General features: G+C 38.4%; 2 protein-coding genes and 1 long non-coding RNA gene across 3 annotated transcripts; all 3 read left to right on the top strand.

The window, feature by feature from the left end:
* The first annotated feature begins 812 nt into the window (after window positions 1-812).
* LOC307044114 (regulator of G-protein signaling 21-like) lies at window positions 813-6280 on the top strand. Its single transcript, XM_079689163.1, has 5 exons — window positions 813-1273; window positions 1582-1641; window positions 1953-2017; window positions 2119-2285; window positions 2465-6280. Exons 1-5 carry the CDS (start codon window positions 1203-1205, stop codon window positions 2651-2653), a joined length of 552 nt encoding a protein of 183 aa, XP_079545289.1. The 5' UTR covers window positions 813-1202; the 3' UTR covers window positions 2654-6280.
* An 8617-nt stretch (window positions 6281-14897) lies between these two features.
* Window positions 14898-17394, top strand: LOC307024706 (regulator of G-protein signaling 2-like). The gene is made up of 5 exons (XM_079659052.1): window positions 14898-15035; window positions 15149-15226; window positions 15883-15944; window positions 16174-16340; window positions 16488-17394. Exons 1-5 carry the CDS (start codon window positions 14941-14943, stop codon window positions 16680-16682), a joined length of 597 nt encoding a protein of 198 aa, XP_079515178.1. The 5' UTR covers window positions 14898-14940; the 3' UTR covers window positions 16683-17394.
* Window positions 17395-18753: 1359 nt separating this feature from the next.
* On the top strand, window positions 18754-19482 carry LOC307018704. Its single transcript, XR_013802480.1, has 3 exons — window positions 18754-18908; window positions 19299-19359; window positions 19442-19482. It is a non-coding gene; the product is annotated as an uncharacterized lncRNA (long non-coding RNA).
* Window positions 19483-23341: the final 3859 nt, after the last annotated feature.

A 23341-nucleotide genomic window follows, 5' to 3' on the forward strand; every position in this document is an offset into this window, starting at 1 on the left:
GAAACCGTCCAATTCACAACAAATTCTCACACCACAACTGAATTTCTCGCCAAGGCGGGTTATTTCTCTTGACCCATGTCTGTTGTTCCCAGTCCCTTGAACAACTCACAGGCTCAGATATAAAAGGCTGCTGCCTGTGTTGACATGGGCATTGGGATCCAGGTTCATAAGAACACCTTGTTGGCCATACTGCCCTTATGTCACCATTTCACATAATATCTTCAAATCAAGGTGAATTAGCCTTTCAGAAATTAAAACCTATTGTGAACGTGTTAATACAGATATTTACAATGTCTAACATGTTAAATCAATTGATTGGTCAATCTGAAAACCTTACTCTTAGAGGATGTGATTGTTGGCAACATGTCTTTATTTGAGGGTTTTCAGAGCCTTCCTTTACTTTGAAGATGTGTTATACTTTGTATTATAAAAATACATCTCACAGACTGGTTTATTCTGATCTCCATATAAGGATTTCATCCTACTTTTTGAGCCAATAAGAAGGGTTTGACAGGTAAGTATTACATTTTTTGTACTGTGGTTATTTGACATACAGACTTCCTATCTGTGTCGCAATACATTTGTCATTTCCTCTTCTCGCCTATGTTGCATGAATTTAAGCCACATTGTTGAAATTCTTATTGTGGATCACTAAGCTTAAAAACATTTTATCACAAAGGCAACATTTCAAAGAGAAAGTAAAGCAATCCTTCAATTTGTATTAATATGCCTGTAATTTCATTTGGCTACCAAAATACATAATGTGCAAAGGTCACAATTTGCCTATCACAGGAAAATGTTACTGTCATTTGCATCTGTGCTGCGAGTCGAACAATAATGTGAACACAGCATCAGCCTGTTATGCTCGTCCAGTCAGGAAGAGAGGGAAGGATCTGCAGAAGGAAAAGGAAGCAGAGAGACATAATAGGGAGTATAAGGCATCAAGAGGGGGGAGGTGTACATGCAGTGCAGTGTGAGTATGTGTTGTTTTTAACAGGGAGGTAGGAGGAGAGGAGAAAGAGGAGGATGGGGTGCTTCCTCTTCAGTCTGGGCTAAGCTGCTGATGTATCCCAGCAGCCCCTGTACATAGCAACAGGAAACCTTGGTATAAAAAGCCGCGTCGCAGGGGGAACCCTCCTAAGTGTCTCTCAGCCGCAGCATGACCAGGACCCAAAGCCTGAGAGTGTGGACTTAACAACACAATGCCCAGCCTAATCGACGAACCACAACACTTCATCATGGACCAAGATGACAGGAAGACAAACAAGAACATGTGAGTTAATTTTTTGCTGAGCCGGTGGTTTCCAATATATACGCTGACTTGGGTCTTGATGAAAAACAATGAATATGTTTTTAATAATTTATGGTTTGATTTTACCGGTTCTCTCATCAAACCCTTTTATAGCAGGAATTATATAGATCCCTATTGGTATCTCCTGAAAATAGCATAAATCAAGAATGTTACCTAACTGTACCACATGCTCTCCTTTAATTACTAACATGCCCAACATGCTTTACTGGAAACTAATTTAATAGCAAATCCAATAGGGATGTATTCATGTATTTCTTATCTCTACACAGCGGAAAGAACTTTATGTGCCGACTGCAGTGCATGTTCTCACACTCATCAAGCTCCGAGAGGTAAGGAGACTTATGGAGTGTTTTGCATACATTTCGGTTTTAAAATAGCCAGCCTGCTCCTATCATTTCCATCTATGGCATCATGAAAGGATTCAAATGAACTAGAGACACCATGTTTGCTTTGGCAAAGGATGCGTGCATACAACTGTATCCCATGGTTGGACATTTTTCATGAATTTGATAAGCACATCTGCTATGATTTCCTTTATTAGACTGCTTCTGCGTCCTTGCAGCCCTCACAGTTCACCCCAAGTTTTATTTTACCCAAATTTGATTCTGGCTGTGTAATCTAACTTGCATTTCTCTCCCAGCAGGCTAAGTTTAGAAGATACCCAACAATGGTCACAGTCACTGGAAAGGCTTCTCGATTCTAAATGTAGGTTGCTTTTCCATCCATGATGAGAATATTGTTAAAATTGAATATTACATTTGGGTGAATAAGAGTTGAAGGAGAATACTTGTGTGTTTTTTTCACAGATGGATTGGCCACTTTTCGCAACTTTCTCAAATCTGAGTACAGCGATGAGAATATTGAGTTCTGGCTCACCTGTGAGGACTACAAGAAAATCAAGTCTTCATTCAGAATGTCCTCAAGAGCCAAGAAGATTCATGAGCAGTTCATCAAAGCAGAATCTCCTAAAGAGGTACAACCAATCTTCATACATTCATATACAAACACTATAACATATATTTAACTTATGCTATATCAGATAAATGAGCACTGAAAGTATTAAAAGGAAAAAGTGCCGGCTCACATGATAAGCCTGAAATCTCTCGCTCTTGGCTCAAATCCCCTCATTCCTATCTCTCTGCCTCATTCCAGATCAACATTGACTATCACACCCGAGAGCAGATCAAAAGGAGCGTCAAGACTCCCACCATGCACTGCTTTGACGATGCTCAGAAGATAGTTTACGGGCTGATGGAAAGAGACTCGTACCCGCGGTTCCTCCGCTCGGACATTTATAGAACTCTGCTGGAAAACCTCTCCGCCGACGCCACAAAGGGATGAATACTCGGGCAAGGGGAGAAAAAGAGAACGGACTTTAAAAACCCCATAACTGGAAATGTTTGAGCTCCTTCGGGAGGAAGGGCCAACAACAAAGAAGGAAGGAGGGTTGAACCCTGTGTGCCACACGAACATGCAGAGGCTTTGCCATTGCCACAGAAGTAAATGGCTCCTTAGTCCCATCACGGGAGGAACACTGAGCATCTGAGGACTGTGTTACAAAAAGAAGAATAACCACAAGCAGCCTTAACGATTATGGCCCTGCAGTGTGTGTTTGCACTGGATGATAAGTCTGTGTACGCAGAGGAATTGAACTCTTTTGACAATGAATTAATCAGTGAGGCCATGACGCCCGCTTTGACTGTGGAGCTGCGTCAGCAAACTGTGCAGCGGACCTCCTTTGGCCTTCTTTGCAGAGGTGTTTCCTGTGCAGATTCAGATAGAGGATGTGAGATGCAACGGTCACACTCCATTAGTTGAGTGTTTGTATCTGAGGGAGTGGAAGTGAGTATTTAGCTGAGTGTTTAACTGCCACTGACACAGGATGAGCTGTCCCAAAAAGAAATTAGACCGATTATCTAATGACAGCACTAAGGGAGACAACAAATCCAAAGCGGACAGTCAGTGGTGATCTGTCATCCTTTAGTAACGGGTTGCAGAAGGCCACTTAGTTCTACAAGAGGCATTCTGGGATACTTTAAAAGGAAGACTTTGTTTATTTAGATTGGACAGATATGGGGTTTAAAATTGATACAGACTTTATTTTCTTTACATTTAAGCTGCCTATCATTTATTAATATAATAGAAAAAATAGAAATCCAAAACCAATATATATTGTGTATGCTAACAAATGTAATCATGCACATTATTTGTGTGGAATCTAAACAAAATTCTGCACTACAGAAACTAAGAAGTTCCCTTTTACAGCCAGTGGTTTCTAATTTACTTCCTCAGCACACGACTACTGTTCGTTCTCTTAGTCTAAACCAAATTCTTACAGCACTGACGTGTCAAGAGTTATGATTTAATCTAATAAACTACTTGAGTGGAATTATTATAGAGATTGGATGTTTCACCTTGCATGATGGGATGTTAAATCCTCTTGTATAGCCCGCGAATATGCGTTATTGTTGCCTTTCAAAGCACGTTGTTTGAATGTATTCTTAGGAGATACTAGTTAATTTAACTTAAAAGTCAAGCAATGGTTTATTTATTGTTAAATGTCACTATTTGAGTACAATGTTTGTTGCCGTGTTGAAGTGCTTGTTAAAATGTTAGTGATTTGAACGACATTAAATTATTTAGGTTTCTTTCTAGGGAACTGTGAGAGCGAAAATGTTTTGTAACATACACACTCAAACCCTCTCATACACACACACACACCTGTTCCTGGTCCCTCGTTTGTCCCATTACAGCATTTCGTACTTTGTGAAATGTGGTCATGCTGTTTATACAAAAAAGACAGCAGCACACTTGAAATAGAAATAGATCCTAAAACATAGCATTAGAAAAATTAATGGGATGTTTTCGTAATGATTGTCTGTTGTATGTTTGAAGCAATACCCCATCGCATAAGCATGGAAACATAAAAGCTTTGCCAAGTACTGCTTGGCCAAAGACTTATTTTCACTGTTGTGAAGAAGCAACTGCAGTGCAGTTTTTGGCAAGACTCAACACTACATCCTACAAAGTGACTAAATTAATATTCAGTATGTTATTTATAAGTAGTGCTCCTGGTCTCTTATATTCAATCATGCTCAGAATTTAAGATAAGAAAGGGGAGGGTATTCAACATGAGAAAGTGAGTACATATAAACAGTTAAAAGTCACTATATATTAAAAGCATTTGAGGTTTTCAACTTTCTTTGTCCCAACTTTATGGGAAATTACATTAAAGTAAAAATGCTCCTTGTGATGTCCAACAAAGGATTTTCAGTGCCTACAGTTTCCTGTTGCAGTTTTTGTATTATTACTTAAGGGCTGTGGAAATAAAGTGCTCAAGTGCTGTGTGCTGCTTCAGGAACAGGAAGGCCTGGACTTCCAGTTTCTTATGAAATTAGTCATTGTGAGAAATTACATTTTTCCTTGAAATGTAGTAACACAGTAGAATGAAACATTGCACTTTTGAACAGAAGTAGACTTTGTGGTTTTCTTGACATTTAAAGGTCAAGACAAAAAAGTAATCAGTGTGTGTGGGTGAGTCTGTCTTTGGGCTGAAAACTTGAAGAAATTGAAATGTAATGGGCTCAATAAGGCAAGTGAGTCAAATGTGTTCTGCAACCTCCAATATAATTATTAAAGGAAGGTTTTTCTTACACATTTTGAGCTTAAGTTCTTGTTACTAACGGAACAATTATATATTTTTGAATCACCAATTCAAAAATTGCCTCAGGTAATGAGGACACATCAACAATCGAACAGAAGAAGGAGTCAGAATCAATTTTGTGACAAACTGGCTCAGGGAATGGGACCATTAGGGAGTCAATGTATTTTTATTCTAAAAACAATGCTATAAAGCTGCATGACTTAATCAGCTAATGACCCTCCCATGTTAGCTGATTACTGACGAGCTACATTTACATCACATTACGTTCAAACTACAAAAGTTTTGGTTGCAAAAATAAGTCACTTTCTATAGAAGTCTATGAAAAGATTATCCCACATCCCAGTTGATTTAAAATAGTGTAATTATTAAACCTTTTCCAAATGAGTTTATGGTCTCAATCCCTATTCATTTTGTGAATTACAAACCCATCTAAATTAATATACAGATGATAAACAGTGTATGATTTAGGGCTATACCTTATGATTGACAGATCTCTACCCTGTGGTGTCCGGTTTGCATGGACTTTGTGTTTTCATCTTACAACTTTACTAACTCATTAAAGCTTCTAAACGTGTGAATCTGTTCATTATATATATTAAACAAGCCAATACAAAAAATTGATAGGTAATGTTTTAGTTGGCACGTTGTCTGTTTCCGTATCGGGTTTCGGGATTTGGCTAGAAAATGCACATTTTGGCCAATTTATTGGCCATTTGAGAAAGGAAAGGGAAATTAAATCAATCAATCTTATTTCCTCAACCTTCAAGTGGAGAAGAACGGACAAAGTATGACTAATGAAGACTGTTTTCAAATCTCCACTATGGTTATTCCACTGGCTCTATAGCCTCCATGATGGAAGCCAACAGAAAAGCCACAACATAACTTATTGTCTGATAGTGTTTTCAGCTGCTGTCAGGACATGGTATAAGCCTTGTTGCAAGACAATACTGCCTTCATGACCTTACTTAAATCAGACCATCCAGACAGCCTGCCGCATCAATTATTCCTAATATTGACAATTAGAAAACCAGATTTCCCAAAATGCCAAGTTATCTCTTAAATCACATACAAATTAAAGATAAAAATAGATTAATCTGAACAGTTAAAAATGATTCACATAACAGTCTTGTACTCAGCTGAGTTCATATTTTTTTATATATAATTTTTTTAAGCCTTGTTTTGTATTGACTAAAGGAATATTTCTGGGTTTATTGGTAGGCTATTGCATTTTATTGGTGTCACACGGTGGATTTTTACCAGCTTTGGCTGACCCCTGACATATATAAAATCCTTGTATTTCCTTCTCTGTGTGTTTTTATTGCTGTGATTTTTCCTTTATGTGTTGTTGATCGACTGCATTTCTCTCTGTGGACCAGATAGTTAGTTTTAACACTGACAGCTACTGTATATCTGTTCAACATGTAAGTAGGTGTTATAGGATTGAATGATTAAAAATAGAAAGAAAGTTTGCATACCTTCTCATCCATTTAAGCAAGTATTTTCCTGCAGTTGAAGCTTCATAAAACAGGCCATGACCTGATTCTGCTTCCAACAAGCCAGCCATTATGTTGCTTACTGTAACACAAACATAACCCAACATATCAGAACATGTACCAGTCGCCATAGAGATGCCTTCCCATCCAATATGAAGCCTTGCCCAGGATCCCTGTCATAGCTTGCCCGACATTGAAATATACAGGAAGGGGAGGGCACAGTCAAGTCACAACACGCAACCTTCACCACTGCAGGTCTCAGTATACATGCACACAGATAGATTCTAAAAGGATGTCGTGATTTTAGTTTTATATTCCGGTTTTATTTAGAAATTCTGTTCTCCCTTTGTCTGGTCTTCCTTCCTGTGTTTGCCCTCCTGTGTCTGATTGTCTCATTGGGTTCAGCTGTTGCCCTTGTGTTTCTGCCTCCCCTGCCCAGCTGTGTCTTGTCCTGTGATTACCCTTCTGTCTATTTAATCTAGGCTGCTGTCGAATAGTCCAAAAATCAGCTCCTAAATTCTAACCCTATCTCCTATTCCTTGACCTCTGAGTGAAACGTCACGGGGTAGTGGATAGTAGAATTCAAAAGGATTTAGGAGAAGAGACTGCGGTGCTTAAGAGAATCTGACCGCCCTTTCACTATCCGACGTGTTTATGATGCGCCAGCGGACGTCATGTCTGCTGCTGTGGGGAAACTATGGAAACTACAGTTTTCTATACAACGGACTACAACATGGATGTATAATAAGAACGAGGGACTACTGTAAACTCATCTAGAGACTCTGCACCGTGCTCTGATGCTGTTGTTTTATGCTTTATGAACGTGGACAACAGAGAAACATATTCTTCATGACCAAAGTTGGAATTAAAATAAAAAAGGAAAGTGAAACTTATGCTCGTCGTCACCCTCTCCCTCCGGTCCACATTAATCAACCCAGTCTCATGGCATGTTGTGTTCACCAACACGATTTTTAATCTATTGATTCTTGTTCACCAACACAATTTTCCCCTTTTTTTCGTGTTACACAGCACGATTTTAAAAGCAATGTATTTCTATTGGTAGTCTCACGGCATTACGTGTTATAGGAAGACCGGAAGCTGTGCGGTTCATAAAAACATGTTCTTACTCAATAGCAAGGCACAATTATTGCTTGCGTATAATTTCGGACTTTTGCTGCCGTCTGTGAGGAAAATAAATGGGGCTCAGAGCCTCAGAATACTGAAATTTGTATATATATATATTTTTTTCCTTCTAATTTGTTATTCTTTTCAAAATAACACACTGTTATTTACTCACCAATAACACACAATTATCCTTGTTTTTATTTATTGGTTTAGTTCCATAATCTCTGGCTTTTTTGGCGTCTGTCAGGAACTGAATTTCAAAATTAAAATAACCGGAAACAGACGTAGTCATTTCGAGCGATTACCCAAGATCCTCAGCTATGGTTTAAGCTCGCCGATTGGATGTTTTAGCCGCAATGCATGTTGGGATTTGGTGTTTGCATGATATGAAATCGGAAAAACATTTTAAAAGAATAAAATAATACTTAATTCCGAGTGTTCTTGCTTTCCTCTTTGAAACTCATCTCATAACGGCATTGTAATACACGGTTCGGCTGCATTACATATTACAGATCTGCCGTAGTTCTCTATTTATAGAGCCCTGATGAGAAGACCTTTGGAAAAACTGGAAGGAATGCCGCCGATCATAAATATATCAACAATTAAACAACATCTTCAATTTCTCTTCACACAATACGTCTCCTTGCAGTATCAATAGTAATTCAGCTGACTTTTACATTTGATCTAATTCATAGATGGCTGTGTGTACCTTGTGTGCACCGCCTAGTGGTTAAAGCACGTTATTGAATTATTGTTTTTATGTGTTATATTTGATTAAAAAATATTAAGAGTACATACTTTCTTAGGGGGAAAGTAGAAGGTCTGTGATAGCAATATAGAATATAAAAAATCAAGAAGATACTGTAAGTGATTTCTACAAGAAAACTGTCATATTAATATGAGGAGGTGCAAAACAGAAAAACGAATTAACCTTTATTTAAACTTTATTAAACATATCTACAGATAAATATTATGCCTGACAAAGTACTTAACGTCTAATATATTGCTTTCCTGCAATGTTAACTATGTTGAAGCACTTATTTTAACTGATATTATACACATTAATGATACTCTTATGTATGTAGATAGTATAATAAATGTGCAGAATATGACAGTTTAATGGTGGAGGTATACACACATATTGATAGATGTCTTGTAATGCGCTGTTGAGGAACCTGTGACCCAAGATTTCCATTCATTGCATACACCGTAGTTGTGTATATGATATGTCCATAACCTTTGAAAATCTTGAAAGGGATGTGCAAAATAGCCATTATACAGTCTTTAATGAACTATTAGTAGAGAATAACGAGTAATGAATATACTTTATCACTCGTTTCCATTCATGTCAATTGCAGATAAATGTTTAGTCTTCTCAAGCACCAACTATCAAATATCTCTCCTGATTGTTGGCACTTGACCATCACCTTCCCTGAATTTTACTCAGGTGTAACTAAAGTCTGATTTAAGGGTTGTTTATATTTCACATCATTAATCAGAATCTGCAAAGTAACTCAAATAAGTGTAGTGGAGTAAAAATACCAGGTTAACCTCTGAATTGTAGTGGAGTAGAATTACAAAGTAACAATGAGCTGTCAAGTGGGTATATATTAATGCTGCGCATTATGGACACAAGCGATTTTCACCCATTTATTAATTATATGTTTTACATTTGATAACACCAATGTCATGGCAACTTCTAATTGTGGGAAAAACGAAAACGTTCAGCAGAGACGTCCCATAGAACATTTTGCGAAACACAATAGCCAGCATGTGTAGTTCTGGGGGGGCGTTCGATTCCAGTTTTGGATAGTCTGGCGTGGTTTCGTTCCATTTCAAACAGCTGTTTGACGCTAGGCTAACCTTGGCGCACTGCCACTCTAACATCCAATCCTAGAGTTTGAAGATTAATCACAGGGACTGTAGTCCTAAACGATAGCTGGGGATTATGGGTAGTGTAGTGTCTTCGGCCATCCTAAACTCCTAGAGGCTTACGTCTGTTTCCGGTTATTTTTATTTTGAAATTCAGTTCCTGACGGACGTAAAAGAATCACGAGATTATGGAAATAAACCAATAAATAAAAACAAGGATAATTGTGTGTTATTGTTGAGCAAATAACAGTGTGTTATTTTGAAAAGAATGACAAATTAGAAGGAAAAAAAGATTTACAAAAATACAGATTTCAGTATCCTGAGGCTCTCTCTTATTTTCCTCACAGACGGCAACAAAAGTCAGAAATTATACGATTTAAAATAAAAGCAATAACTGTGGCTTGATATTGAGTAAGAACATGTTTTTATGAACCACACAGCTTCCGGTCTTCCTATAACACATAATGCCGTGAGATTACCAATAGAAATACATTGCTTTTAAAATCGTGCTGTGCAACACGAAAAAAAGGGGAAAATCGTGTTAGTGAACACGAATCAATAGATTAAAAATCGTGTTGGTGAACACGAAATGCCATGAGACTGGGTTGCATTAATACAAATGATCCCAATACGTATGATTGAATGAAAATATCTTAAAATCAATACAAATGTATTTATTATAAACGTTAGTCCTTAACATCTATCGCTGTGTATATCACCATTCAAACATCTTTTAAAAGTTGAACAACCCCCACACAGCTCAGTAAAGACTGTGAAATGTTCAACATTCATATTTCTCTTTTTGATTATAATACTGATGAACGTTCAAAACAAAGCACTTTGGCAAGTTACCACATACGTTTTAAAATGCTTAATAAGCACCGTAACTTTCATGATATAATTTCTTGGTCATAATCGGTTGTTTCCGTGAACGGCCGACTGTTGTGTGACGGCAAATGCTGCGGCTGCAAGGCATTGTGGGGCAGAATTTTCTCCTCTCCGTTCGTCAAGGGAGGTCCAGTGGTTCCTAAGCTAAAGGAGGTTAAAAAGGAAGTTTGAAACCTCCTTTCCTATCATCTAGAGACGTCTTCCTTGCACCTCCATGTTTGTCCCTGTTGGTTTTTTGTCCGGTTGCTTCCTCGTGCTACCGGTTTATGGATTTGAGGTTTTTTCATTGTCATCGGCTTTTATTGAATAAAGCGCGCCTTTTGTCATACTTTGTACCCATACTTGCCAATCTTGAGACCTCAGAAATCGGGAGCATTTCAAAATGCAAAATGGGGGGGCGGGGGGGGGGGGGGTGCTAGTGGATCGCCGGAGCTGTTAGATTAACATTAAATCGGGAGGGTTGACAAGTATGTTTGTACCCCTTCTCCTCATTCTGCGTTTGGGTCCTGATAACCCCCACCCTTGACGACGGGAAAAAGGCCATCAATATGTCAACCTTCACCAAGAGTCATGCTAATGAGTTAGCATGCTAGCACTTGAATTTTCATTTTTTATTAAAGTTAAGGGTCTCTTTTGAACATATTTTTGGTTAGATGCCTGAAATAAGGTGGATTACACAAGCTTTAACGATTTAAACATTGTGTTCGTAAATATAAAATAAGTAGGTCAATCCCCCACTTTAAGCGTTTACCTGTCGTAAATGAGAATGTTGCTAGCAAGTGGCTAAATGAGAATCATAAATGAACTTCACGCGAACACTAGTCTGCCTTCAGCTAAGTGCTAATAAAGTGCGGCATGACATAATAATGGTTAAATTGTTTACATAAAAATACATCAGTAAATACCTTACTTGTGAATTATGAAGTGGTAGCTAGTTGCTAAATGAGACTTTCTAAATGTCATCACACTGAACACTAGTTCTCCTTTAGCTTTGTGGTGGTGATGTGAGTTAGGCAACTGAAGTGTAGTTTGTTTTTAGCTCAACTTTAGGTTTTTACTTCTGTTGAACACCTGTAATCGAAGATCATAAAAGAGGTGTTCATTTGTGAGGATTATGTTTGATCAATTGTTACATTTCCTTTGCCATAAAGCTTTTTTTTACTGCTTAAGTGCACAATCCAATGGAAAAAATGTCATTTTACTTATTCAAGAGGCACAGAAAAACAAATGTATAGTAGTAGCCTAGCCCAGAGATTGTGAAGAGCAAGGAATAAGGAAGAACATTTTGTTAATTAAACTGTTAAAAAACAGAAAGACAACAAGGAATGGATTAAAAAAGCAGTAAGTAAAAACAGAGAATATCATATTACACAAACATGTTCTCCCCCTATGTCATGTCTGTTTTTACTTAATGTCTTTGTGTTTCCCCACCTGTTTTGGTTGTCTGTCCTGGCCTTATCAATTACACTTGTTCCATTAGCCCTGCACCTTCTCCCCTCATTCCTTTAGATGGTGCTGGTTTTCTGTTTAGTCATGGTTTGATCCACGTCTGCATGTAACTTAAGGATCTGTTCTATGCCTTGCCCCTTGCCGTGCATTGCCTTGCCCTCTTTATTATTCCTTGATTTAAAGTGTTTTCTGTCAACGGCTCCCGTTGCATGCAGTCTGCCTTGCAGACATGTCTTCTTTTCCAGCCTTGATGTTTTGCATATCTGTCTTTAAGCACTTGAAGCTTGATAGCAGCTTTAGGCACATGCTTTTGGCACTATAAGCAGCAAAGTAAAAAAATTAAATAATGCCACAATTCCCAAACACAAAAGAGGACACAATCTGCAAGCCAGTGCTGGGAATCTCCTTCTGCGTAAGGCACTCTGAATAGACCTCGTGCCTTGGTGGAAACTTGGCTCTGCTTTTCCTCCACTTCTAAACAGACGTCTGCCTACACACAGTCTGCACATCATAATAAACACATGGGATGAACACCGTGTTTTCACCCAGCAGAGAGAGCAAAAAGAGGCCAATGATGATCAAAACACAGCAGGTGACGCAGATACGTTATTGCACAGATAATCTAGAACAAATTGTTATTTTTCTGTACATATACGTGTCGTGTTCCGCAATAGAAATACCATTTCAATGTTTCTGGATATGATGGCGATGCCCAGCAACACTGTTACTGGAATAAGGAGTTTGCACGTCTTAAATGGTAAGTATTCTCAAGCTAAGACTGATAGTTTTATTTAAATTATTTAATTACTGTTTTTAATGTTTACAGTTATTGACTATCTGTTAAACTAACAAGAGCATGCATTCATCATGTATATCATGAATATTTATTTTGGAATAGTTTTAGATTTCAGTTTACTTCTGTGTCATGCAAACAAATTGTACCTGTAATAGAATGAACAACATATTCATGGACGCATCTTTGTGTGCAAACAGCGTCTGAATGGAAACATAGGGATAGTACAAAGTGAAGATGATGCGGTTAGATGTCTTCTTGGCACAAAAACTGGTTTTGCAGACATTATTTTAAGATTACGCACTGGATTAATATGCAGCCTGATTGCCAATACAAAATGGAAAGAAATAGAGTACTTCCGTTTTGTCCATAAAAGGATGTGCAGGACTGTATGTAAATCCTGGCATGTTCATGTAATTCAACTCATCACATGTACTTTTATCATTGTCAGTGAACATCAGGGAATATTTATTACACTTATGGTAGTTTTGATTTGCTCCTAGCCAAGGATTAGTTTTAGTTTTGCCGTCCAATTGTGTCAGCAGCAGTGGGCATCTATGAGCCACAACATCAAAATAGAGAAACTCAGAAGCAAAAAGTTACATTATTGCTGTATTGTTATTATTATTATTATTTTAGCCGTTAAGTGCTCAAGTCTACCTGTTTCCAGTTGTTCACAGCAAACAATCAATAGCTATCCTGTCAACCAAGGTAAAGTACAATCCACAACTTTTGCTAAAGGAAAACAAAAAATGGTGAATCGAGTATAGCTATGTCATATTATGCAGAGGAAATGAGGCAAAACGTGGTGACTAGCTGGTGAAGAAAGTCCAACATGTAGAAGCTTAAGACCCAAACAACTCAAGACAAGAGTGAATAATTTGTCACTCTGACTCAAAAACTGGAATCTTCTTTATCCTAAACAGCTCTAACTTATAACGTTGTTCATCATAAGTTATGAACTTATTCAGCCCACTCAAGGCCAAAAACATGCTGCTTAAATCAGACCTCTACTTTTCAAGGTTGAACTGAGTTACAAGTGGTTGACAGTTACATGTTTTAGATGTCCAGGTTAAATGTGTCCTCTCAACAGCCTGTCAGCAATTGGAAGATTTCTGATGGAGCAGTGAACTTTAGTCAGCTGATGAGTATCAGCTGTTTCATTCATGCTTCACAATCTCATTCATATTGGTACAGACGCACCTTGATTAGCTGACATTTCTCGCAACTGACACCCTCGTGCCAGTGCTGCTCCCTCTAACCTCCTCCTATGGTGCTGAGAGTTTGGGGTATTGTTGATTTGAATAAGATCTCATGTTCATGCATGTGTTTGTTGATGGGGGATCAGTTCTCCTAGCAGCAACGAATTCCTCAAGTTCCTTCAAAAAGCAAAGCTTTTTCAACCCAATATAACTGTACACATTTTAGCTATAAATGGTTAGATCCTTGACTGGCGTGTTGTTGACTGACGTTTCAAGGTTTCAGGTTGTAGCTGTTGTTGATAGGATAACCTAGACGTTTAAAAACAACCTCTACATATCAACAGATTTAACCGATCATTTTCAAATATGTAACCTTAAAAGTCCCCAGTTGACCTAAGAGCTAATGTTTTCTATTAACGTGTTTAATGAACTGAGGTGGATATGAGAGGGATGTGTTCAGCAGAGCTTGCATTTCTTTTTTTAAAGATTCATAAAAGTAAGAGGATATTGCATCATCATCTTTGTACCAACTTGTCATATTTGGACATGCCATCATCAACAGAAAAAATGCTTCGTTGATACACACCTTGTGTGACTAATTCATTCAATGTGAATAGTAGTGTAGCAAAGTCACAATGAATCAGTTGTACATCAGAGATAGTGATAAGTGACAGCTACTGGAAAACTGAAAAGGCACTTTCTATATATAGTAGTACTTTATTGTGTGGTTCTTTCACAAGTAAAGCAAAATAGGTGATAAATAAATGCTTTGAATGATTTGTAAATGTACATAAATACAGAAGAGAGCTGTTAAATTTTTCGTAAAGTTCCATTACCCCCTGACTGAACTTTATTTCAGTAAATAAGGGTCTTGAGTCTCCTATAGGCATCACATCTTGACCTTATTCTTAAGTAATGGAAGCCCCGAGGCTCCTGGGGGAGGGAATACTTTTGCAATGACAGCCTATCATTGCCTCAGGCTGAGAGTCACACCGGGCCAAGTTACTGTTTACGCAACCACAGCCAATCACGTTAAAGACCATGCCAGGCCCGCCTCCTGCCTGCCACACTGCTGATGGTGGCTGCAGAGAGAAACTATAAAGTTGCCTGTCAAGTGGAGGAGGAGTAGAAGAGATTGAACCATGAGAGAGAACCTTGCCTGTGTGTTATCCCAAAACATGGCCTTTACTGACTGTATGAAACCCACTGACTTTGCTGCAGAAAAGAAGGGGATAAAGTAAGTTAATGTCTTGCTGAAGAATGATTCAGGGTTATGGATGTCTTGTAAAAGATATATCTCAGAATTATGCTGCTATATAAATCTAATGAGTGATTTCATTTTGTTTCCAGGAGGAAAAACTGGAGAAACAGAATACGATTTCTTTTGAAAACAAACTCTTCCAAGTCAATGACAACCCGACCTCACAGGTGAGACCCTTTCTATTGTGATCATTGTTGTAAGAATGTTTTTTATTTTGTTTGTGCTTCATGGTAGTTATAGTTTATTTAGTTTGAAATAAACCTTTTTTGTTGTTTTTTAATTAAATTGGAATTGAACTATATTTGAATACAGTGAATTATATTCAACTTCTGTTTTAGTTTTTACATGCACTTCTTTTGACTTATGACATATACTGTTTGAATTTTGGCACAAATGTTACGGATGTATTGATTCAATAATAAACAAACTAAGCCAGATAACAATGACTATGTCTGATATCAATTGTTTAAATTAAATGATATCCCCATGGCAGCATGGACACACAGTATAAGTAAAAGTAACAACATTTTTGACAACCAATCATTTTTATTTGTCACATTTTCAGTTTCACTTTTACCTTTTTTATATAAGCAGTAAAATGCAATTCCACCAGTTCCTTAAATGTGTATATTCCAAAAATAATTTATAGAATATTTAACTTAAAAATCATGCAATAAGCCAATGATTTATTAGCTATTATATGAACAATCAGATTGTTTTTATTAAATTCAAGGATTTTGCAGTGTGAATTCAAAGTTACATTAAAACTTGGTTGTCTGCTCTTCTATGATGATCTAAAACAATCCATGTCTTCCTCCCTCAGGCCGACGGCTGATGACGTGCAGCTGTGGGCGCAGTCACTTGACAAACTACTCAGTCATAAATGTAAGAGTCATTCAACGTACTATTGGTACACGATTACATTAAAGAGTCTCAAAGGTCAATTGTGCGCTGAATTTAGGCCCTTTATTGGCCCCAATAAAACAAAGCTGCTATAATGGCTTTTCACTTCCTTTACCTTACACTAATGGGCACACAGTGAGTGGATGATTCCCTCAGCTCATGGTGCTTGCCTTGTCTTTAACACTTCTTCTTCTCTTTCTCCCGCCCACAGATGGAAAAGCTGCATTTTATATCTTCCTGAAGTCTGAGTACTGCGAGGAGAACATTGAGTTTTGGACGGCGTGTGAGGAGTTCAGGATCCTTACGTCAAAGAAAGAGATGGCATCCAAGGCCAACAGTCTTTACGAGGATTTCATTCAAAATGAAGCTCCCAAAGAGGTAGCCATTATAGCCTTCAGTATTCCTCTACATTAATGTGTTTTTTTCTATTTGTTTCATCAAACGTATTTTAAACAGAATGATTGTGCTAAGTTCTTATTAAAAATGGATTTTAAAGGCTAATAATGACTGTTTCTTTGGTCACAGATAAACCTGGATTTCCACACCAAAAATGACATCGCAGAGAGCCTCCATGAGCCAACTACCGCCTGCTTCCTGTCAGCTCAGAGGAAGGTCTACAGCCTGATGGAGAACAACTCCTACTCCAGATTTATCTACTCTGACCTTTACAAAGAACTGAGTGCAGCTGCCAGGGGAGAGGGCAAGCACATTAAGTCCTAGTCAAACTAGACTCCGGCTCCTGAAGTCATTTGTTTACCACTGTGACTGTGTGAAGAGCTGAGGATGTTTATTCCATGCACTGACACGGGATAATATACTTCAATGCAAATCCTGAGAATAAACAATAACGGCGAGTAAGGGCAAATGCAAAAAGGAAGCCATTTTTAGACCGTCCTGCTGGGAGCTCACCACCAATGAAGTTTGGATGATAAGGCTGGATGCTATTGCTGTATGCTGCTGAAGGTGGCGCACAGATCCTTTCCACCAGATTGGATTACAGTTGCATTTTCTTGACTGGGCCGTTACCTGCACTATTTAAATGAAGTATTTTTGGAAATGATGCGCTTTAAAAGAATGGTGTTAAGGATTAACTGCATTCCCAGCTGAGATGAATGTCAAAACATTTAATGTATCTCTTAGGGACGATGCTGTCAGAATGTATTTGTGTGCTGATTTCCACTTGAAGATTTTGCACAGCTTTCATAGACACAGGACTTGTGTGTAAATGAAAATTACACTGTTTTGCTGTATTTGCATCAGTTTACACATAAAGTGTGATTTTAACTTATATTCACAACTTACACTGTAGAATGTATGTGACGTGAAATTACTGTGATAATGTTATGTTTTACAAATATCGCATCTGTTGTTTGTGAAATTAAGGTTACAGGCAGCTGGACTGCTTCAGAAATAAAATGTATTCTTCATGACATTTCTATGATGCAATTATTTACTTGTTCAACCAAAAATGTTGCACTTTTTCAATAATGATAATATAATATAAAGCATTTTTCTTACATAAAATATAGTTCAAAGTGCTTTGCAGTATGGCAAAGTATTTACTTATTAATGATAGATCTTTAGTATGTATTCAGGCTGGTCAGGATCCTAAGTTTTCCTATGAATCACTTATTTGGTATGCCACAGAAGAGGGCATTACAATAGTACGGCAACTTAAAGGTAGGGTAAGCATGGAGAAACTAGCTCGAGTAAGCTAGAATTTGAAAGTACACAACCGAAAAAAATCTGCCCCTTCCTTCCTCTCCTCCAACACATACGAACGCGCACATGACCAATGAGGACACGAGATAAGTTTGTGCACGAGATGGAAGGCTGACTTCTTACAGCGCCACGGCATCCACAGATGAAGTATTTGTATATTTATTGTCAAAGCATTTAATTTATTCATTGCTATCGGGATGTTAAGAGCATTCCATGGAATATAACAAAAAAAAGATTCTGAAGTGAATTACCCTTCATTTAATGCAAGCATTCAAGGAAATAAGCAGGAAACCAAGACAGTTTCCTTGTGGAATACCAACTCATGGTTCACAGTTTATTCTTGAGAAATATAAAATTGGGGAATGGAATCACTTTCGAAACATAAACCACATCGGCTGATATATACATTTCATATTTTACCAAGCCATAACAAAGTTAAGCAGAATAGGTTAATGTTATGCTCATTCTAATGATAACCATATATGTTGTTCTTAGTCCTTAATACTTGTAAACACCAAATAATACAGTCATGGTGAGAACCTGTACATTTATTAATGTTTCTCCTTGTTGAATTTAGTATAGATTGAAATAGGATCAATGCATTTTGACTGTCGCTGAACTTGTACCTTACACCCAATGAAGTGCAAGTCAAAACAACATTTCAGAAAACACTTCAACATTTCAGAAAACACTACAGCATTTCAAAAAACACTTCAACATTTCAACTTGTACGGAAAGGGTATAGAGTGGCGAAGTCCCGCCCATCTACTTCCGCCCAATGGGACCTTATTTTAATGAAAATTATGTATTGAAGTCAATGGAGAGAGAAAACGTATCTTTCGATCCCATTTAATTGTGCCATGAATTACACATATGATGTTTGTAAATCTTAAAAAATCATTTTCATGTCAAAAAAGTCACAGTTTTCGTAAAACTGTTGAAATATAAGACTATGAAAAATACTAAACTAGAAAGACTACAAATCCCGGAGTCGCGTAAGTGATGTCATAACTGATGTTACGATTGTTGTTCTCCACCAAATAAGAGATAGCTAATATAAGATATAGACTGAGAGTTACGTCATCTCCGTTCACTCCAATGGACCACTTTTTTACAGCAATGGCGGATCGTGGAGCCTGTCAATCGTTTCCCGGAAGTTAGCGCCAAGGCTAGCAGAGCTGTAGAGTTGCAGCATAATAGACCGTTCGTGACGGACTTTTAAAGGTAAGAAGAAGTTTAAAGATTTATATTGCGGATATTATCAGTACATCTGATTCAAATTAACATGTGTATTAAAGGATGTCAGTGGATTATCCCTAAATTAGTAGATTTAGGGAACGTTTACAGATAACAGATAAAACTAGGATTCCGGATCAAGTTAGCAACACACGTTGAACAGCCTTTTAATTGTAAATTCCGTTCTCTTAATGTCATTTCGTCCAACGTTGTTGAATTATAGAAGAGGGGCTTTTAAACGGGATTGTATGCGGGGGTGGAGGGAGTTAAATATTAGATAAATATAACTTTGGTGCGTGTAAGAGTGAGTGTTTTTAGCAGAGACATATTGTGTCCTTGTGATTATGTTGATTATGACCTGTCTCTATAATGTTGCAGCTCAGCTGATTTTGGATTGATGGCAAAGGAAGAGGGACTTAAGTGAGAGTGAAAACACAAGGTAAGTTTAATACTACTGTTTTATATAAGTAAGCATACTAAACATGTATTCTATCACTGTATTATATAAGTTATCTTGTTAGTAACCTACTGTATGGCAGGTGGAGGGGCAGTGATGTTACAGGTGGAGGAGCAAAACTGCAAGACTGCAAACTCATAAGACAGAGAAATCAAAGTTTGTTCTCCAGAGAAGAGGTTGATTTCACTTCATTTATTTCATGTTTTCTAAAGATGTGGAAATGGCAGAAAAAAAAATATTGAGAGCTGTAACCAAGACAACTGTGACAACATGAGTAGAGAGCCACCAAGGTTTTGCAAGTCCCTCTCTTACTCCATTTTGCCAACCCAAACTTCCAGGTACATGACGGGACACCTTGCTTGTTTTTGTTGTTTGCGCTCCTCTGGCTGGGTGCTGGCAGGTGGAGGGCAGTGATGTTGGCTGTTACACACCAGGCTCAAACTTAACACATTGCATCCTTCTTTGCAGTGTCCTTATTCCTGGAAGGGGAATATGCAATTCCTGCAGAGTTTTGTAACTCGTTGGTCCGCACGCAAAGCACATTTTTAAAGCCTTCTTAATTGTCTCATTGCTCCATTTCATCCCCTTTGTGTTTGGTCACAAAAATTGGTCTTTTGAAAACGTTTTCTTATATTTGTTGTCCCTAATTTTCATTGTTTTCTTGAGAGCTGCATTTTCCTTCCTGATTTTTCTTAGTGCAGACTTTGCTTTTTTGGTGATTCCTTCTTGGCTCTTTAATTTTCTCTTTAATTCATTAATAGATCTGTTTGACTGGCTGCTGGTTCCCTCGTATGCTGACTGGCTGCTGGCTCCCTCGTATGCTGACTGGCTGCTGGTTCCCTCATATGCTGACTGGCTGCTGGCTCCCTCGTATGCTGACTGGCTGCTGGTTCCCTCGTATGCTGACTGGCTGCTGGTCCCCTCGTATGCTGACTGGCTGCTGGTTCTCTCGTATGCTGACTGGCTGCTGGTTCCCTCGTATGCTGACTGGCTGCTGGTTCCCTCGTATGCTGACTGGCTGCTGGTTCCCTTGTATGCTGACTGGCTGCTGGTTCCCTCGTATGCTGACTGGCTGCTGGTTCCCTTGTATGCTGACTGGCTGCTGGTTCCCTTGTATGCTGACTGGCTGCTGGTTCCCTTGTATGCTAACTGGCTGCTGGTTCCCTCGTATGCTGACTGGCTGCTGGTTCCCTCGTATGCTGACTGGCTGCTGGTTCCCTCGTATGCTGACTGGCTGCTGGCTCAGTGGGTGATGTCCACCCTCCCTGTCTCTCCTCACTAGCCATGTCCTCTCTTTCTTCACCCTCACTTTCCTTTCTCTCAGTCTCCTCATCCCTTCTTCCCTCAATCTTTGAGACTAATGTAAGTAGAAGACATGGCACTGTAGATTTTTGAACATTTAAAATATTATACCACTTAAAAATAAGAAATATGACTTTTGTTACTAAGAGTTCATACTTATTATACCTGTGTCACCTTTCACACTATAGCTGTGATCATGAGCTATGGGCTTTGTATATACAGGTCCCGGGGTGAATCGTGGTGCAAGGGCCTTTCTCTTTTTGACCACAGGGCGATGCACGAAGATGGTGGGTATAGCCTCTGCTCTCAGCCTAGTCTTGCCCTTTTTTGTCTTGACAAACTGGTCTGCATCAAAATGTGCCTGCGGAGTGACTTGAGGTTACTTCACACACAGAACAACTCAGTTTTGTCTGCCCACATACATATTCCATAGTGGTTGAATACACAGTATTAGGAAAAACTTTATACTTACTGGACATGTTATACTCGTTACATACTGTATATAAAATATGACCAAGAATGTGAGACAACTTTATAGAAATCCATATCACATCTGTTACTGATGCCATTTGTCATACTTTGTTAAACTCACAAATAATAAAGTTCCATAACTTCAGTTGGGAACAAAGACCACACCTTATCTCCCCAATTTCCCATCCAATAGGTGTGCTATATAGGTGTGTATAACCCTTTCTCCTGTCTGTTACTCCCTCTTTCAGCACAAGAACCAGAGGGGGATTCAATGGAGCCTGAATACCTGCACTGAGACCCTCACCCTGCACCCTGAGTCTCAACTCTGTGTTTTTCAAATCTTTCCCTGTTTTTTTTAATTAAACAAAACATTAAGCTTTCCCAATGGTGTGGTTTTCGTTTTGTGAAAAAGTTCAAATGCAGTGTTTGTATATAATTACCTCACATATTTTTTTGCTGTTGGTCGAGAAATTGCGCCTGCTGACTTGAGCCAGCCATTTTTTCCTCCGCTCTGTGTCAGTGGGGAAGCCGTACATTCGTACTCCTTTCTCTGAGCGATTTGAGCATCCCCAGGCAGCACAGCAAACCATGGTGGCGACTAGGAGGCAGCACAGCAAACCAGGACAACACGGAGGAAAAGGCACAGACAAACTGCATGATATGCTATTCAATGTTTATTGAATTCCATGTATTTGCAATGGATGTTCCTAAAAGAACACATTTAACATCATCATCATCATCATGCTGCTGCTGCTGCTGCTGCTGCTGCTGCTGCTGCTGCTGCTGCTGCTGCTGCTGCTGCTGCTGCTGCTGCTGCTGCTGCTGCTAGTCCTTTGATAGTCACCTGTCGGTTTCCTGTCCTTTCTGAAAGCCATAAAGATTACATTAGTCATTTAGATAACTTGTGTCCTCAATTACCATGGGATTACTGAAACTATCATGAATTTAAGAAAATGGTAGAAATTAATCTAATCTGAATTTTGAAGCATTCCTTTAGATCCCTTCCCTCTAAATATATCAATAAACATTAGAAAGTGATGCTCCTGACTACCATACAAGTTTAAGAAGATACTATTGGTTTTAAAGAATTCAAAGCTATAAACAGCAACAGGCTCTTTAACCAAGGCACTGTTAGCCTAACATGTAAACTAGTTGTTCACACTAATCCTAATATTATCACTTAATATTAGCAAATTCTATTTTATTCTTTAAACATATTGATGTAAATACATACACATATCGATTTGTTGTATAAATATTTCAAATCAAAACCTTTATTCACTAATAATTACCAAAAATCGTAGTTCTATCTCCTTTTATCAATGCATTCACATTGCCCGCCATGAACTTCCGGGGAACGATTCTCGTCTACATGAACCACGTGACGATAACCGTTTTTGGACTTCCGCTGTCGTAACTCTTCTATATATGGCGCTGGGTCTTGCTCGTTCTTTCGCTTCCCGTCTGAGGACCAGGAGTGGCTGGATCAAGTTAGCTACCTAGCTAGTAGCAAGCACGTTAGTTAGCATTACAGTCTTAGCCTTGTCATTTTTATTAGCCTTAACATGAAGAAGTAACATCAAGTAACCCAAATGTTAAACAGTAAGAGTAGTAGTCATATTTCGTGAACCCTTTAAAGAGTACTGTCACACCGGTGTGATCATTCTATAATACACCATTTAAGCCCGGGGGAGAAATGCTAACAATAACGCTACATTAGCATCGGCGGTCTTTTCTACTTCATGCTATCTGCACAAATGGTTGACATTAAACATTAAAAATATCAGGCAGTTCAGAGAGAATCAAAGGAAGGCAGGCAGGCAAGCAACTTTATATGACATTCTTCTGGACGTGTTTCATTGTGGTGACAGTGAGGGTAGTCAATCCCTTTTTTGACAAGAGAGTAGTGACGGCCATCTTGGTGACGTGTGTTGTTCTGCTAGACCGGAGATGTAGTTCATTCAGCGTTTCACAAAAAAAAATGTGTTACTTCACAGTTTTAAGACACATTTGAATTTTTTTGACTTGCAAAATTATCTTTTAAATTGACAAACATCCTATGTGTAATTAGTGACACAATTCAAACGGGATCGAAAGATAATCTTTCTCTCTCCATTGACTTCAATACATAATTTTTCCGAAATAAGCTCCCATGGAGCTCCCCCGGAAGGGGAGGGACTTCACCACTCTA

Source organism: Notothenia rossii, assembly GCF_949606895.1.
Source record: "Notothenia rossii genome assembly, chromosome: 1".
Taxonomy (NCBI): Eukaryota; Metazoa; Chordata; class Actinopteri; order Perciformes; family Nototheniidae; genus Notothenia; species Notothenia rossii.